General features: G+C 34.2%; 2 protein-coding genes across 5 annotated transcripts in view; one reads left to right on the top strand and one right to left on the bottom strand.

Moving 5' to 3' along the window:
• Nucleotides 1-6,781, top strand: part of LOC126859042 (protein rhomboid) — a 108,713-nt gene extending 101,932 nt beyond the window's left edge. For all 4 annotated transcript variants that reach the window (XM_050609943.1, XM_050609945.1, XM_050609942.1 and 1 more), the window contains 3 exons: nucleotides 3,575-3,745; nucleotides 4,470-4,625; nucleotides 5,810-6,781. In XM_050609943.1, the coding sequence (XP_050465900.1) occupies nucleotides 3,575-3,745; nucleotides 4,470-4,625; nucleotides 5,810-6,130 (648 nt within the window). In that variant the 3' untranslated portion in view covers nucleotides 6,131-6,781. The remainder of the gene's footprint in view (nucleotides 1-3,574; nucleotides 3,746-4,469; nucleotides 4,626-5,809) is intronic.
• A 4,914-nt stretch (nucleotides 6,782-11,695) lies between these two features.
• The window catches only part of LOC126859012 (uncharacterized), a 35,017-nt gene continuing 30,112 nt past the window's right edge, over nucleotides 11,696-16,600 (bottom strand). Inside the window, exons 8-14 of the mRNA XM_050609871.1 lie at nucleotides 16,148-16,381; nucleotides 15,578-16,006; nucleotides 14,815-15,071; nucleotides 14,046-14,224; nucleotides 13,626-13,754; nucleotides 13,355-13,546; nucleotides 11,696-12,943 (exon numbers count right to left, since the gene is read on the bottom strand). Of these exons, the coding sequence (XP_050465828.1) occupies nucleotides 11,907-12,943; nucleotides 13,355-13,546; nucleotides 13,626-13,754; nucleotides 14,046-14,224; nucleotides 14,815-15,071; nucleotides 15,578-16,006; nucleotides 16,148-16,381 (2,457 nt within the window). The 3' untranslated portion in view covers nucleotides 11,696-11,906. The remainder of the gene's footprint in view (nucleotides 12,944-13,354; nucleotides 13,547-13,625; nucleotides 13,755-14,045; nucleotides 14,225-14,814; nucleotides 15,072-15,577; nucleotides 16,007-16,147; nucleotides 16,382-16,600) is intronic.

The raw sequence follows: 16,600 nt of genomic DNA, 5'->3' as shown, positions 1-16,600 counted from the left end.
TGCTGTCTGACACGGCGATCATTCCAAACAAGTTATCCAGGTTCAATCAAACTTGTTGATAAACCGTTGATATTTGTGCGCGTTTTTTTTTTTCTCTCTCTTCAGTATCGTAATATGTCGTAGTGGTTGAATAAAAGAAATAATAAAAATAGAGAGTAAAAAGTAATTGTAAGCTTTCTTACTAATGTTTATAAGGTTCTTGTATTTATTTTATTTTCTTGTATCTTAAGAAATTTTTTAATTTTGCAGATAATTAATTGCTTTGAAAATGTATACAATTTTACAAACAATTTTATAAATATCTTATATATTGTATAAAATATTTGATTGTATAAAATATTTAAAAATATAAATCGTTTTACAATTTTGAATATATTTAATTTATGTATTGTAAATATTTATTTTTATATGAGTAGAGAATGTTTATGTATGTAGGAATAAATCTGTAATAATAATTTTTCAATTTTTCTTTTTTTCTTTTTATATTTAAAAAATATCATGTTAAAGTCATGTCATACTTGGATTTAATTAATATCGCAAATAATGCAAAACTATCTTTGAGATTCTCTAATCAAATTTCTTCGCACGATATATTCCAACGTGCCGCGAATGTCGATATTCGCACCGCGTTACGTGAATACTGCGGCAATATTACGTTCTTCTTTTCTCTCACCTTAGGAAAATGAAATTCCTACCTTGTATGAGAGATGCGGACATCTCTATAATTACGAACTTTGACCAGAGTTCCGAGTTGCGCTCTATACACACATACACAGATAAACACATGCACACGTCATACAACCAATTATACGGACTGCTGCAAACATTTGCTTAGAATTCAGAATTAGAACGCCGTATTGGACGAAATCACTGACTGTGGCCGCGCCAGGCTGACACATGGCGCGCTTAACAATAACCATCCGGATGTTGTTCGTCCCTCGCTCGAATAATCCTCCTTCATTCTCATTTGTAAGGAAATTTGACACAATTGTATCGTGATTAGACAACTGGAATAACGCAGTGAGTCTGAAATAAAAACAGTTATTGTATTATTAAAATATATTAAAAATAAATAATAAAATAAATATATTTAAAATAAATAGCCATAAATTTTTTTTTTTTATTTTATAATTATATATATTATTTTTGACTATCATGTTTTTCATGCTTGATAATCATAATCAATAACGTAATTGATAATTTCATCGTGGGAAAATTATATTATCTTATTCATAATAGCGTTAACTATTCCATGCTCGCATTTATATATTAAATCTCAGAACATAATATCAAATCATATCATTTGCTATAGATCAAATATTTTAGAAAAAAATATTTTCTAAATTTTTAAATACATTTTTTCATTTTGAGTATATTAGCCCCACGTTATTTTCTAAAAAAATAAAGCATGATATAAATATATGTTTGAATAACTTCTATTATTTTCTAAATTCTTATTTATTGCTTATAAACAAAATATTGTAAAAACAAATTGCGAATCCTAGAGTTAATTGCTTTGAAAATGTATACAATTTTACAAACAATTTTATAAATATCTTATATATTGTATATAATATTTGATTGTATAAAATATTTAAAAATATAAATCGATTTACAATTTTGAATACATTTAATTTATGTATTGTAAATATTTATTTTTATATGAGTAGAGAATGTTTAATAACATCGGGCAGCATAATTTCATTCGCGAATGATAAAATTTAATCTCATTCTTCTCTATCGAATGGGATTAATAGCGGCGACACATTGTCAAATTAAAATATTGTCGCGCGACAGATGTGACGCGGGAAACGATCATCTGTCGCGAAATGAACGCTGCTACGTTTTAAACGCCCGTGAGACATACCCGGTCCAGAGATGGAGAGCGTAAAAGCGCATTAAGCACGAACGGCGCCGAAATCTAGACGGAGAGGTCGTAAAAACTGGGATAGCCGGGCACGGAGAGAGGAATCCAACCGAGCACTCCACTCGAAAGAGCGGCGCACCTGCTGACACGTGTGATTTACCGGCGGGAGTGTCCCCACGGGCGCGTGCAACTCCGTGCAACTCCGTCGTGGTGCGAGAGAAAAAAAAAAAACGCGACAATCGTTAAGGTATTATTCCCGGTCACTCCTGCGCGTATATACATGCGTTCGCCGCTCTTTATTACGATTACGATAAATTCCGGATGTAATTGGATGAGAGCAAGTTATTAAACGCGCTGATAAATTGCACGCCCCGACTATGTCTACGTGACAAATATTTTGCGAGCTGCGCGATTAATATTGAACGGAACACCCGATATCGATGATGAACATACATAGGGACCGCTTAATAGGCTCGCTGGATCTTCGTAAATCATTTTGATCGATAATGCGATTGATCTGGTATTTTGGTATGGCTCAAACGCAAAGTGTACGATATTATATTATGCGTTATTGTACAGTTTATTATGTATGATAACGGTATAGTAATCGATATGAATTTATGTTCCTTTGGAGAGCTTATCGTTTAAACAAATTTGTTAAATTTTTGTTCAATTGGTGAGAGAGAGAGAGAGAGAGAGTTAATTTTTTATGTAAAGAAAATATTAATTAAGCAAGATTGTATCATGTATTTTTTAGAAAATTGCAATTGGAAATAGTTTAATTATAATAATTAATATGCATTGTATTTTTATATATCATATATAAATAGAGTTATAAAATTTTATGATATTTTTTCATTATTAAAAAAGAATATTGATATATTCTTGTCTAGAAATATATTATATTCATAGAATTAAATGAAGAGTGTCACGTGGTCGAATTAGCAGTTATTTTAAATTTTATGCAACTTAATTTAACTGAAAGCACAAGTTTTTTTTTTTTTTCATATAAAGTTTCCCAACGATAAAAACGCGTGTAACATTTTTCTATCTGAGAGAGAACTAGAGAAGACCACTTTACTTTCTAAAGAATTAAGTTTGTTATGGAAATACCTGGCGTGTCAGTGTTTTTACAGAATCTGAGATAGTGTGTTTATATGCTACTACATCTCTATTTAGATTTGAATATATAACAAATCTATTCAATTAATCGCTTTTTTTGGGAAAACGCGAGAAATTTATGACATAAAGCATATATAATGCATATGTATTAAAACTCCATTTAATATGATATTATTAATACCATAATGTTTTAATTAAAAAATTAAAATTATTTTACCAATAAAGTTATATATATATATATATATATATATATATATATAATTTAATATAAATATAAATAACAAAATAGATATTACAATATTACATTTTAGCGAGAAAAAAGGCGTAAAAATTGGCGTGTATGTGTGCATAAAATTATACTTGGTGTATGTATATACACGTACACATATTAAATATTTCAATATTCTGCATGTACTACTTTTAATGGGGACATCGTCAATTAATTTCATCTCTAGCGTTTCTGACATGTCTGTCCACGGCGGCGTATAATTATTTCCGTGTTCTTGAATATTACGTTCTTTCGCCGTATAATATTCCACGACAGAGGCGAGAAACGCACATTAAACGTGCTTTCACTCGTAATAGATAACCGTCCACTGCCTGGGAGACGAGGCGACGTTACGGAGATGGCTGGTCTACGATCCCCGTCAGAGGGTGCAGGGCTGGAGGTTCGCCTCCTACATGCTACTGCACTCGAACGCACTTCACCTCGCACTCAACGTGGTCATTCAGCTGGTCTTGGCTACTCCACTCGAGGTGAGCCAATCAAGTAAATTGCAGGAACGTCGTTCAGATGGCCGATATGGATACCGCGTTTGAGGAAAAGAGGAAACCTCTTCTCTCGATTGTGAGCCTTTTTACCCGCGATTAGACCTGATAAAACATTCGCATAGTGGCAGATAAAATCGCTGTTATCGTGTATAAAATATATATTAGAAGCAGCTAAATATGAATACGCGAATTTTTAGATTTTTCGAAAGATATATTAATCGACATTATGTTAATGACGTTTACTCGGATATGATTATAAGGATAATATTTTGTTATCAATATATATATATATCTTTCGAAAATCAAATTGAATTATACTTTTTGTAAATTTTATAATTGTGTTTCTTTTAATATTAAAAATTAAGAAATTTATAAAAAATGGAATAGATTAGTAGTTTAGCTTCTGAGAAGATTATATCTATTTTTTATATATAAATATTGATGAAAAATTATTTTCACAAATTAAATACATTGTTATTTTTGTTATTTTTTATTTTGTTAGGTAATACGCATCAATCTGCTACACATAAATGAAATTGTCAAATTTCTGTTATTTTACCGCGTCTCAAAATATCTCCGCCATCAATTCAGCAAAAAATTATTCTTGCGAGAATTAAATAACAGAGACCGTTATAATTTCGCATACTTGTAAATGGACAATAGTTTTAAATACGAGCAGGTGAAAGACGTGAAAAACTCATGATTGCAGGTGGAGCAAGGACGAATAGGGGTAGCGACAATCTATTTGGGCGGTGGAGTTTGCGGCGCTCTGGGAGCCTCGCTTCTGCAACCCAGTCTTTACTTAGTCGGCGCTTCGGCAGGCGTTTACGCACTGCTCACGAGTCATCTTGCTCATCTTTACCTGGTAAGCATGACAAAAAGTTTCTCAATCTCTAAGAACGCGAATCTCAACTGACATAAACCGCCCGTCTGGTCGGTCAATGATGTTTCCTCGCTAAAAGTCCGAGCAGCGTTGCATGCCGCGGTATAAAAAAAAAAAAGGAGAAAGAACAAAGAAAGACGACAAAAGATGCTACATTAAAAAGCGTTGTTTAGCACAGCCACAGAGAAATGTTTTCGCTCGAGATATTCTCGTGAATCTTATTCAATAGAGTAGCGAATTGTGGAAAATGTGACAATATAATAAAAATCTATAAAATAAAATTTACATATAATACGATTCAAGTTTTTAAGTATATTAAATGCTTCAAGAAAATATTGGTATTAGCTATTCTTTCAAGTGAATTTAATAAGAATTTAATAAATATTTAATATCTATTTTTTATTCAAACATTGAAATGTTTTTTTTTTAATAACAAAAATTGAGATTTTTATAATGTTTTATTAGATTTTTAAGTGGTTTTATTCATGTTTAAATAGTACATCAATATTTTTAAACGTTGGATTTTTTTTTTTTTTTGTTCAATACGGACTTTTGCGCGTAAACGTGTTTAAAAGTGACATCAAAGTGTGACATGCTGTTCCTCGTGTAATTGTCTGAAGTGAAAAAACTCGATCTTTATTCCATAGGACATTTTTGGAATACTAAATTTAATTAGAATTAAAAAATTAATATTAAAATTTTTTTTTTATTTTTAAGAAATGAAAAATTTCAACAAAATTGGAATATCTGATTTTAAAGAGAGAATGACACAATTTTGTTAATTTTGAACTTTTTTTAATAAAATTAAGTTTAATGTTCCAAAAAGATTCTACGTAATAAAACTAGGTCGAGTTTTTTTATTTCAGACAATTACACGAATAGCATATCACATTATCGAAACATATTGTGCGTATTGAACAAAAAAAAAAAAAAACGTAAATATCCAAGGTTTAAAAACACTGACATAAACACTAACATGAACATCAATAAAAACATAAAACGTAAAACGTCAAAAAGATCAATTTCTAATATTCTTCGTAAAAAAAAAGTCTCTAAAGATCATGAAAATTTCATACTGCTAGGGTAGGAGATTATTGAGCCCTAAAGCAAAAACCCTAAAGCAAAAACCGATCGTGTAGCATCTTTTTGTTTCTTGTTCGTTTCAGTGCCACGGCGAGCTGCGCTATGCCGGTTGGCGTCTCGGCGCCGTGTTGCTGCTTGCCGGCGCGGATGTCGCGTCTCTGCCGATTCCGGCGTTGCTCGGATGCGGCCGGGTCGGCTGGGCGGCGCACGTCGCGGGCGCGCTAGCGGGTCCGCTTCTGGGTCTGGCCGTGTTCCCGAACCAGAGCAAGAAGGACTCCCGCGGCCGCAGATTCGTGCGATACGCGCGACTGCTGTCCGCCGTGAGCGTGATGCTGCTGATCGTCGGCGCCGTCCTCGGCAACGTCTACCTGATCGCCCTGCCGCAGCTGAGGAAGCCATCCTGACAGAGGATCGAGATGCTCGTCAAGCTCTGCAGACGGTCCTTCCTGATCGTCAAGATCCGGGAGGCCGCCGAAAGTGTGTTCGAGTAGAGGCTCGTGTGTGGGCCGGAAAAAGAATACAGATAACGCGGGGAAGCGAACTGCGGACTCGTATCTTGGGATCTGAGCATCGATCTGCCAGGTGAATCTTTTCGCTTTCGAATCTCGCGCGATCAGATCTCGTCGTCTATTACGAAACAATGCGATCGCGATTTCGGCAAACGCATCGATACGCCAAGATGCTTGTAAAGAGACTTGAATATTTCCGCTCAGTAAGTCGATAGGAGAGCAAATACCAAAGATCGACAATTTGTCGAATTCGTTCGTACTACTCGCTGCCATTAGACCTCTAAACTCTCGAAGAATCGTTCGATGAAATATGCGATAGAATGATGGAATACTTTAAAATGAAAATAAATTGTGACTCTCCTCGCGTCTGATACTTTGATAAATTTGATATTACAGACATTATGGAGGTAAATGACGCGACTTTTTTATGGACAGATAAGAGAAGATAACTGCCGATTACAACTTTTTAATAGAATCGAATTGCACATGATTAATATTTAACAGTACGATTCATAAATAAATAATCTCTTGTTATGTCAATCTCGCCGTATTGGCGAAAAAAGAGACTATGAAAGTGTGACATGTGTGTATAATAAAAATAAGAAGAATTATAATACACAATTTAAGGTGGCTGATACGATTTGTATTGATGGCGCACGCAGGTAAGTTTATCTAGCGATGGAAACGAATGAAATTTTATGAATAGAATGTGAAAAATAAATTTATTTAAATAAAAATAAGAAAACAAACAGGATATTGTTATAACTCGCGTGGTAAGAATCACGATTTCGAGTAAATTAATGTTAGTACATCGCTAACAATGTTGAGAGACGACAATGGAATATCTTAATTCTTTCTATTATTCATATTAACGATTTAGCGAGATATGTAAGATGTATAAAAAAAAAAAAATAAAGCGATCACAATATTAACGTAAACGTGTTATGATATAACGAAGATTTTAATAATGGCAAGATAAATGTATCGATCGTTAATAAAGCAAAGTTTAACAACATGCGAACTGACTTCGAAGCGAAATGTAAATTTCAAACAAACTAATTTCGCTGTTGTAGAGATATGACATCGTAATCTTGAATCATCTTTTGACGTTATCAGCTAATGTAGAGCAAGAAGAGGGTAACGGGATGTGCAAAATAAATTTCTTCACATTAAACCACAGTCCTGCCATATTTCCCGATAGATGTCCAAGAGCGAGAGCCAATCTCTTTTATAGCAATAACCATAAAATAAAGATAATCGCGTTTCTATCTACGAAGCTGTAAAACTTGCAGAATATTTCTAGCGTAGTGTCTTTGTAATCACGATGTGCAGTGGTTGTCAAGAGTTCGTGTGTGTTCAGAAACGTTCATCAATTTTCGACACCCCGTATACTGTTCCTCTCCCCTTAAATTTAACGATTAATGTATCGAGAGCGATAATAGATATCGTCATTACAGCTTGAATTAATATATAGTTCGATTAAACTCACGCTTGTCAGAATTTTTTAACGTGCAAATCGACGAAAGTAAGGAACTTGCGATAGCGCATCGTGTCTCGTTTCTTTCGAAAATCATATTTAAGCAATCTAATCTATTATCTTTATTCTAAATACTTGATTTTTAATCGAATATAATATCTAGAGTGTGTGGTGTCACATTTTTTAAAAGATTTAAATTTATTTTTAAAGAGATTTTGCTAATATTAATAGACATTACTGGAAAAATTTTTATTGCGCGCGCTATTAAAGAAATTTATTGGTGGCGAAATGGATCGTTGCGTGTAATGCACGCAAGCATGTAAATGATATAGAATAAAAAGAATCATATATGTGCGCGGAGAAAAATAATGTGTTCTCCTTCAGGCAATTAGTAGTATACCTACTTATTTATCAATGTTACGAGGCAAACTGGCTGTGATTATGTTAGTGTTATCACGTCGACACAATTACATTATGGAACCTTGTAAATAGGAATTATTAAATATATGATTACGTACGTACACACATACATATACACATTCGTACTGTGATTCACCGCGAGTACATGTAATGAGGCCTCTCTCTCCCTCTTTCACCCTTTCCCTGTTATCTCCATTGTATATCGAAACAACCGATTGCCTGCAATAAAGTCGAGTGAATCGTATGATGTTTCATAATACAAACTGATACGATCTACAATCCTCTATCGAAATATTCTCCTCTCTATGTTCACATTATTAAAACTGTTCCCATTTAATATCTGCCATTATTATTCCGTTTAATATCGAAAGCATGATGTATCAAAGATTAAAGTTAATTAGATTGACAATTATTTTGCGTCAATTACGATTAAACAGCACACCGTCCTTTTTATCAGACATATTCATCTTCAGGCAATTTCCGATATGTACTGATTACATACTGATTAATAACATAATTGTTACTCAATATTATACCCGTGCGCGTTTTTCATATTAAAATAATCTTTATAAAATATATTTCTTTTAAAAGCTTTAGAAGTATTACATTTATTTTTTTCAAGAACTTCAAGTAAAAATTCGTGCCAGATATATCCCACTTTCTATGAAAGAAAGAGGATTGAAAAGAAGAAAATAAGAATCAGAAAATTAAAGTGGGACGATATAAAAGTTTATTACAACGGATTATATATATATATAGAGTACAAGAGCCTCTATGCGGCATTCAAAGTGGAGCTTGTGAATTTTAAAATTGGTTTAAGTAAGTAATATATTATCGAGAAATATACGCGCGATCTATTTTTCTTCAAGAAGAGTGAAAGATTTTATTATTTCGTAAAATATGTGATAAAAATTTCACACTCCTATTTAAAACGAATATATAAAAAAATCACGAATTTTCTCTTGCAGGACGCTTGCAAAAAATATGTTGTGACACACACATAAAAGAGAAAAGTTTCGAAATATTTAATAAACGCAACGTTTTATATAAATTACAACACACAAAGCATTCCTTACAACTCTCGATATAATATAATAGTTATGGCAGAATTTAATGTGCTTGCATTTCTACTTGTTACTTTTAATGTACTTCTCTCTCTTTCTCTCTTTTCTTAACTACGGCGCCGATTCAAAAAATAAACTTAAAATAATGCATATAATATTCATCGAATCGACATCATGATCTTTAAAATTACTTTAGCTATCATCGACAGCTTCCTTGTTAACTGATTCATTCTGCTTATATGTATGTATGTATACATAATAGGCGATAATATATTTATTGAATCGGTGATGCTATTGAGATCATAACTTAAAAACTAAGATAAGTATTTTCTGTTATAGTGTTATTCATGTCGTCATTTACAGAAAATTGGCAAAATTCTCCGCAAGACAATCTTCATAACTTAGCTCTTCTAATATCAAATCATTTTTAATCAGACTTGTATATTGATTTGTATTGAAAAGAGAAAAAAAAAGATTATTTGATTCGAAGTAGATTCACAACCTCAAGTGCAAATTCACTTTTCTTCTGTTAACATTTTAATCTCTTATGAAAATGTTTACAAAAATTAATAAAATAGGTGTACAATAGTACGCGCCACAAATCTCATTAGTCTACAAAAGACATGTAATTTAGCAGGATAATTTGAATTTTGCAAGAGCGCCACAAATGATTATTCTCCCCCATCCCGCTGTAGTATTTATTCCACAACCGGGGGTATCTTTTGCATTCGGTTCAGTGAGATAAATTACGAAGATAAATCAAAACGACACCCCCATCTCCTTGCCGTCTCTCCCAACCCGCGATATAGACGGATAATTCTCATTAAAGAGGAAAGGCGGTCGGGACGAGCGAATACCGCGCTAACTTGCGCCTTCATCCACTTATCCTTCAAGGCACGGAAGAACTATTCCTCACAATTACATCCTGATCGATCCGGTCAGAAGGTGGATTCTCCGAAGGCTCGCGTTTATGACCGTCGTGCGACATCCCCGGAATAATGTTCGCCGATACAAGAGAGAACGACAGACACGAAGGAAATTAGAAAGAGGAATCTGGGAATGCCGAGATAAAACGACGATCGCGGTGAACTATGGGCCGGATTACGGGTGATATCTCTAATCGAGGGAAAGATCGATTACGTACGTGCGCGGTAAAGACGAAGGAAAATCACAAAACTGACATTAGTCAATTGATAAAAAGAATCGCGAAACAAGCGATTATTAAGGGAAACGTATTTCTCTACTTTCGAGTGTAATATCCAAGTTTTATTACTATTTCTCGAAAAGAGTGTTATGTGCACTCTTAAAACTTTGTATGACCGAAAGCCCACTAAATCTCTTGCGCAACTTATACTTTTATTCTCTTTTAAACTTTGCTTTAAACTACTTAAATAATTCGCGACAGAATTAATACACAAAATTGATTTAAAAAAGTAAAATATACATACATACGAAAAATATATATCAGACGATTTCGAGAACATTAAGAGATACATATAAAATTATATTTTTATCAAGCGAATTGTAGATCATTCCAAGTAAGTAATTCCGATTTTAAATCGGAACACAAACTATTCCTCGTTAAATATATTTTGAAAAATAATGTTGAAAAATATTTTATCCCCGAAGAGAATTACTCTAGAAATACTCGTCCATTAACAATTTCGGATCTGATGCTCCGAGCTTCATTAGTTTCTATAGGTAAACTCGCCTCTGCGCATTTGAGACGAAAACTCGCAGACTACGGAGATTACGGAGACTACATAATGATCCAACCAGCGCGATACAAATACGCGCACGGATATTACATCCAGTTAGAGTAATCTGACCACGAACGTCGGTGTCTCGTTATCGAGGGTCATCGAGACCGAGTGCATCGGTTCTACCTGGATAATTACGTGGTCCAAGTTGTCCGAAGTTTTGGCCGAAGATTCATCGCATTGTCAGAATGTCTTGGCGGAAGATACAACGGCGGCCAGTCTTGATAGTTTCAGATATTCGTAGTTTCGGACAGCATTTCTAATTACTGATAGTAAATTATATCAAATTCTGCGATTGCAAAAAAAGATATTAAAAATTACGGGCGAAAGATTTATCAACAATTTGACATTGTACATTTTCTGCTTAAGAAAAATTTTTATCACCTATCTTTCTCTAACAAGTTCCGTAAACGTAAAATATAAAAATAAATGTTAGAGTGATCTTTTGTCAACCGGTGTTTCTGATAAGGCCATTGATTTTATCTGGCAACAAGATTTATCGTTATAAATTTTTTAGACTTTAATATTTTTTAACTGACAAATTTTTTTTGTAAATGTCTATTATATAATTTATATTTGAATATCGTTTCTCTCTTTCCAAATCTTAATATAATTTTCTATAAAGATTTTTTATTTTTTTAAACACCCACGCACGCAATTATAATATCTCAAATAGTATTTTGATCCCAAAAACATATTGTAAATTTTCCATTATTGTCATAAACTTTATAGAATTCAATAAAAAAAAAAAAAAAAACAAAATTTAAAATAATTATATTGTACTAAATCATAAAATAGCTTTATCCTTTCTCGGATATATCCCGCGCAACATATATGCGCTTTCAATCTTTTCGACAAAACAGTCTTATTTCATTCTCGAGTATTGACGAGACGTTTTCTTATGATGACGTTAAATCGGTACTCGATACACGGAGGGAATCGGTGTCCGATCAACATTTTAACTGTTTGCACTGGACACCAATTTCCGTGCACCTGCACTCCATGCAAGGACTCGAGAGCTCCGTGATGATTCTACCGACGCGATACATTCGGCCGTATATATTGCAGCCCGCAAGCTTCAGCAAACTGCCCACGGACATTGGTATCTCGTTGTCGAGGACTTTCGAGGACGTCTCGACGGTTTCCGTCTCCTCGGTTAACTTCTCCGCACTCGTCGATGAAGCAACAAGAGTCTCCTGATCCTCTCGTTCACCACCCACGGAAGAAACATGTGGCGTCTTCGTGGTTTCGAGCAGCTTGTTGCTAGAACTGCTATTTGAGGAGAATAGCAGTTCAAGAATACTGTCCAATGAAAAGATAGCGTCCTCGGTGGTCCTCTCGTCTTCGTTCAGCGTATTACCCGATTCGGTATGATTGTCGTACTTCGTGGTATGATGGTCCACTTTGCTGGTGAAGTTTCTATCGTTGATCTTGGTTGCGTTTTGTTTCACGAGTTTCTGCTCCGTGATGTTACTCCGACGAAAATCGTTCTTCGAATCGTTCGTGCGATTTAACTTGGTCAAGTGCGTTCTATCGTAGCTGAAGACTCCTGCTACGGGATTTTCGACGGGCTTACGATTCATGATCTGATTCTTGAAATCGTACGTTAACGAGACGATATCTTTCGAAGGTACTTCACGATTCGCTCCGTACTTCGTTTTCGACAAGAAAGAGGAATCGAACGTTTTCTCCCTGTAATCGAAGGGCGGCCGTATAAGCGACACTTGCTCCGTAAAGTCAAAGTTCGGCGGTCGTTGCAATCGATCCGCCAAGTTCTGAACCGACGCCGTCATAGACGTCGGCCTGGGCGTTGTGATGCCGCGTTCAACCAGGTAGGGAATCATGTCTTCGATCAGGGAAGGTAAGTCGGGGGCTGGCTCGGTCTTGATGACGTCGCGAAAAGGATCCGGAGACATTGTGGACTGTCGTTGAGAAGGCGCCGTGGCGTCGGCACGATCGAGCACCACCGTTGGTGATTCATCGTCACCTGTGATAGCGAATTAAATATATCATAAAAATACGAGAAGATATATATTTCAAATTTATATTCTTGAGAATAAAAATTATTCTCGTGATTAATACAAGTATATAATGCAAATTTTCAATTTTATTTTTAAACAAGATTTATAAATTATGAGAACTTGATACACATTTTAATTCTTGTGTAATATATTTGAGCAAAAAGTGCGATTGTCATTAACGTTTCGTTAAAGAAAATTATTATTTATGTAATTATAAGAGAATAGAAAAAATTTAAGAGAATATAAAAAAAATTTATAAGAGAATATAAATTAATAACTTATATCTAGTTCACATGCGCATAATAATTAACTTTTATGAGAATTTATATAAAAAAAAAATTATTTTATAACAATAGAAAGAATAATAAAATATATACCACAAATGATTTTTCCGCAACACGTCTTCTCGGACTTGATCCTATGACAACTAATTTTCAGTGAGGGACATTTCTCTGAGGAACATACGATTTCCCCGTAATAACACATGCAAATTATGCAGAGAGCAGTCCGTGGCAAAATCTCACCGTGACGGTATTCCATATTTTCGAAATGACATTCATTGGACAAGTCTGATTAAACAAAATATATCAATTAGCGATATAAAACACTGTTGCTATAAAAATTTAGATTATTAAAAAATATATATACCATGATTTTTTCGATATGGCTTCGTAATTTGTGCTGGAACCACAGTAACTCCAGTACCAATCTCAAGATTTAAATCTGTAGAGCGGTAGGGAACATCGAAATACGGCGGCTCTCTAGGCACAAAACCACCTACATAAATGAAGTTTTATTACTCTTTGAAAAGTTTATACAATGTGATTAAAACAGCAAAGCAATCCTACTTTTTTCCGAATACAACATAGAAAATTATAAAACATAGATAAGTTTAATTAAAAATAATTAAATCTCCTAGAAAAGCAAAAAAATAAATATATGAAAGCAATGTACATTAAAATTTATTTTCTAATATTCATATATCTAGTTCTCTCTTTTACAATCTCTCACTCATATATTTTGGCGTTCTTCTCATTTATTTGAGATTTCATGAAAATCATAAAATACCTTCGGTCTCTACCGGTGGACTAAATCGGTTCTCCTGGGTTGCGATGTCGTAAAAACCGGAAGTGTCGGTCGGTCGTAGTTCAGGGGACACCACTATTGAACCAGGCGAATATCCAGTCTCAGGCGAAGGTACGTCCTTGCTTTTCACTAATGCGTCTGCTGCCACGAAGGGTATTATCCTACAATAGCGATACTTAATTTTCTGCTAATGTAATAGATACAATCTCTGAAATAATTTTAATTATATTTTGGAATTATTGTCACGAGAAGAAATTAAGAGGAAAATAATAGATTTATAGCAAAAAAGTATCCAATTTTCTTTAAAGATCTATCAGTTATTTTTCGTAATTTTAAAAATGTGACATAAATAAATTTTAAAAACTGTTAGAGATGCCAACACCGAATTGACATTTTCTGCTGTTGAAGCGGTAACCGCTATAAATCGGCATCAATTAGTTGTTTTTGATAAACGATTTCAATTTAATTAAATGGCAATATTCTCTGGCCAGAAAAATTCACAAAAAAAGCAGTTCCATTATAAGCGTGAAAAATTGATTGCGCATCACGCCAACTAATAGAAAGAAATAAAACATTCTATCGATTACATCAATCTGTCAATATTCCCAGTATTTTAAAAATATACTACAATTATAAAACTCGTAAAAAAAAAACATTCTTCTTTCGCACCGCTCGCCCATATTCGCGAAAGTCCCGATGTCAAATCATGGAATAGAGAGTGAATGATGGATCGAGATGTGATAACAGTCACCTGACATTCGGCAATGACGGCGGTAAAGTCTGTTCACCGTAGTCGTAATCATAATCCTCGCCCTTTTCTCGATGAGTGATGTTCAGAATGGCCTCAACGTCCGGCGGGATGGATCTAATTGGATTTATCGTGACACCTTGTATATGACTCACCGAGACATTCGTCTTGACTGTCACGTTCATCACGAGGATGTCGTCTGGCATGAGTATCGTTGACGATGGACTGTTGACGGGTCTCTTATCAACGGCCTCCGTTCTCTACGCCATAGGTGCTTAATCGTAACAAATTTACTTGCCCTCTCTTCGCAACGGTAAGTTTTTAGTGAAATATATATCCGCGCGATAAATTGATAAATATTATATGCACATATAAATTTAAACAAAGTAACATTACATATTTGCGACTCACATCGTAAATTTTTTAATCTCGAAGAAATTTGAAATATATTTATTCTTCTTATTTATTTTCTTCCCTCATAATTCTAGATGTTTTTTTATATAAAAGTTTTTAATATAAAAGAACTTTCGTAAAAATATTTCAATTTCTCGTGATAATTTTCAAAAGTTCAGATATAATTTACAACAATCAATCTAAAAATCACGTAAATATTTAGGATAAATTTACATTCACAAAATAAATTGATATATAATTGATTATAAAAATCTCTGATTATTTTTTACTTGACTTTAAGAAAAATATCTTATTGGTATCCATTATTTTTTTATAAAAATTCTAATCATTATTACTCCTCTCTTATCATTACCTTAGTAAACATAGAGTTCTCGGATAATTTCTTGTCTGGGATAAGCGCGTTCCTTACATCCGTGAAAATCGCGGAAGGATGCGTCGTAGCTTTGTTTTTCTCAATTATATCCGTCTTCTCTCCCACCTTCGTTCCCGCCTTCATAGTATTGTCTTTATTCCGGTCCTCGTTTTCTCTCGCGTTTTTATTTTCATTCCCATCGGTACTCTCGTTTTTATCGTTTCCATTATCGAGCATTAATTCCGTCGCCCATTCCGGTGATGAGACCGTCGAGCCATCCGTGCTGGATGGATCCTCCGTCGACGCGATCGTGGAATCCGTAAAGGTGTTCGTAGAACACGTCGTGCAGGAATCAATGATGGAATCAGCGTCTTTAATGGATGCCAACGTCGACTCGAATATTGTTGTTGATTCAGTATTACTTGATAACTGTCGAAAGAGGACAAAATAATCATAAACGCATAAATTGATTTATCGTTTCGAATTTATCGAAAAAAAAAACAGTATATTAAAATATTAAAAATTAAAAATTTTTGTTATTTGAATTTGTATATATGATGAGATTGAAACCTCCTTTGTCGAAGTCGCCGTGGTCGTTACTTCCAAGGTCGATTTGTATTCCATCGTCCCTATCAAGATTTCATTGTCCATGATGTCGGTCTCCATGGTTGAGGGCCAAACAGTAGAATAAGTGGTGACAAACGAGTCCTCCTCGAGATCGATCGCACTAGTGCTAATCCGTTCATCGACCACTCGGTGACTTCGTCCTTCGACGGGCAAATTCGTGGATTGGTCAATCGCAGGCTAAACGATTAATAACAAATTCCATAATTTGATCAAAATTATTTTATAGAAAAAGCGAGACAGAGAAAGAGAAAGAGAGGGAGAGAAAGAGAAAGATTTTTTAATAAAGTTTTTTGCTGGCTTAAAATCTTTCTCTCGATTATAACTCAATCGATTGAATCAATTTAACGATCCTGCTTAGATCGCGTTAAATATCAAAACACAATTGCAAGTGAAATT

This window comes from Cataglyphis hispanica, chromosome 2, assembly GCF_021464435.1.
Source record: "Cataglyphis hispanica isolate Lineage 1 chromosome 2, ULB_Chis1_1.0, whole genome shotgun sequence".
In the NCBI taxonomy this organism is placed as follows: Eukaryota; Metazoa; Arthropoda; class Insecta; order Hymenoptera; family Formicidae; genus Cataglyphis; species Cataglyphis hispanica.
The sequence above is the reverse complement of the archived record's forward strand: the minus strand, read 5'-3'. Positions and strand labels throughout refer to the sequence as shown.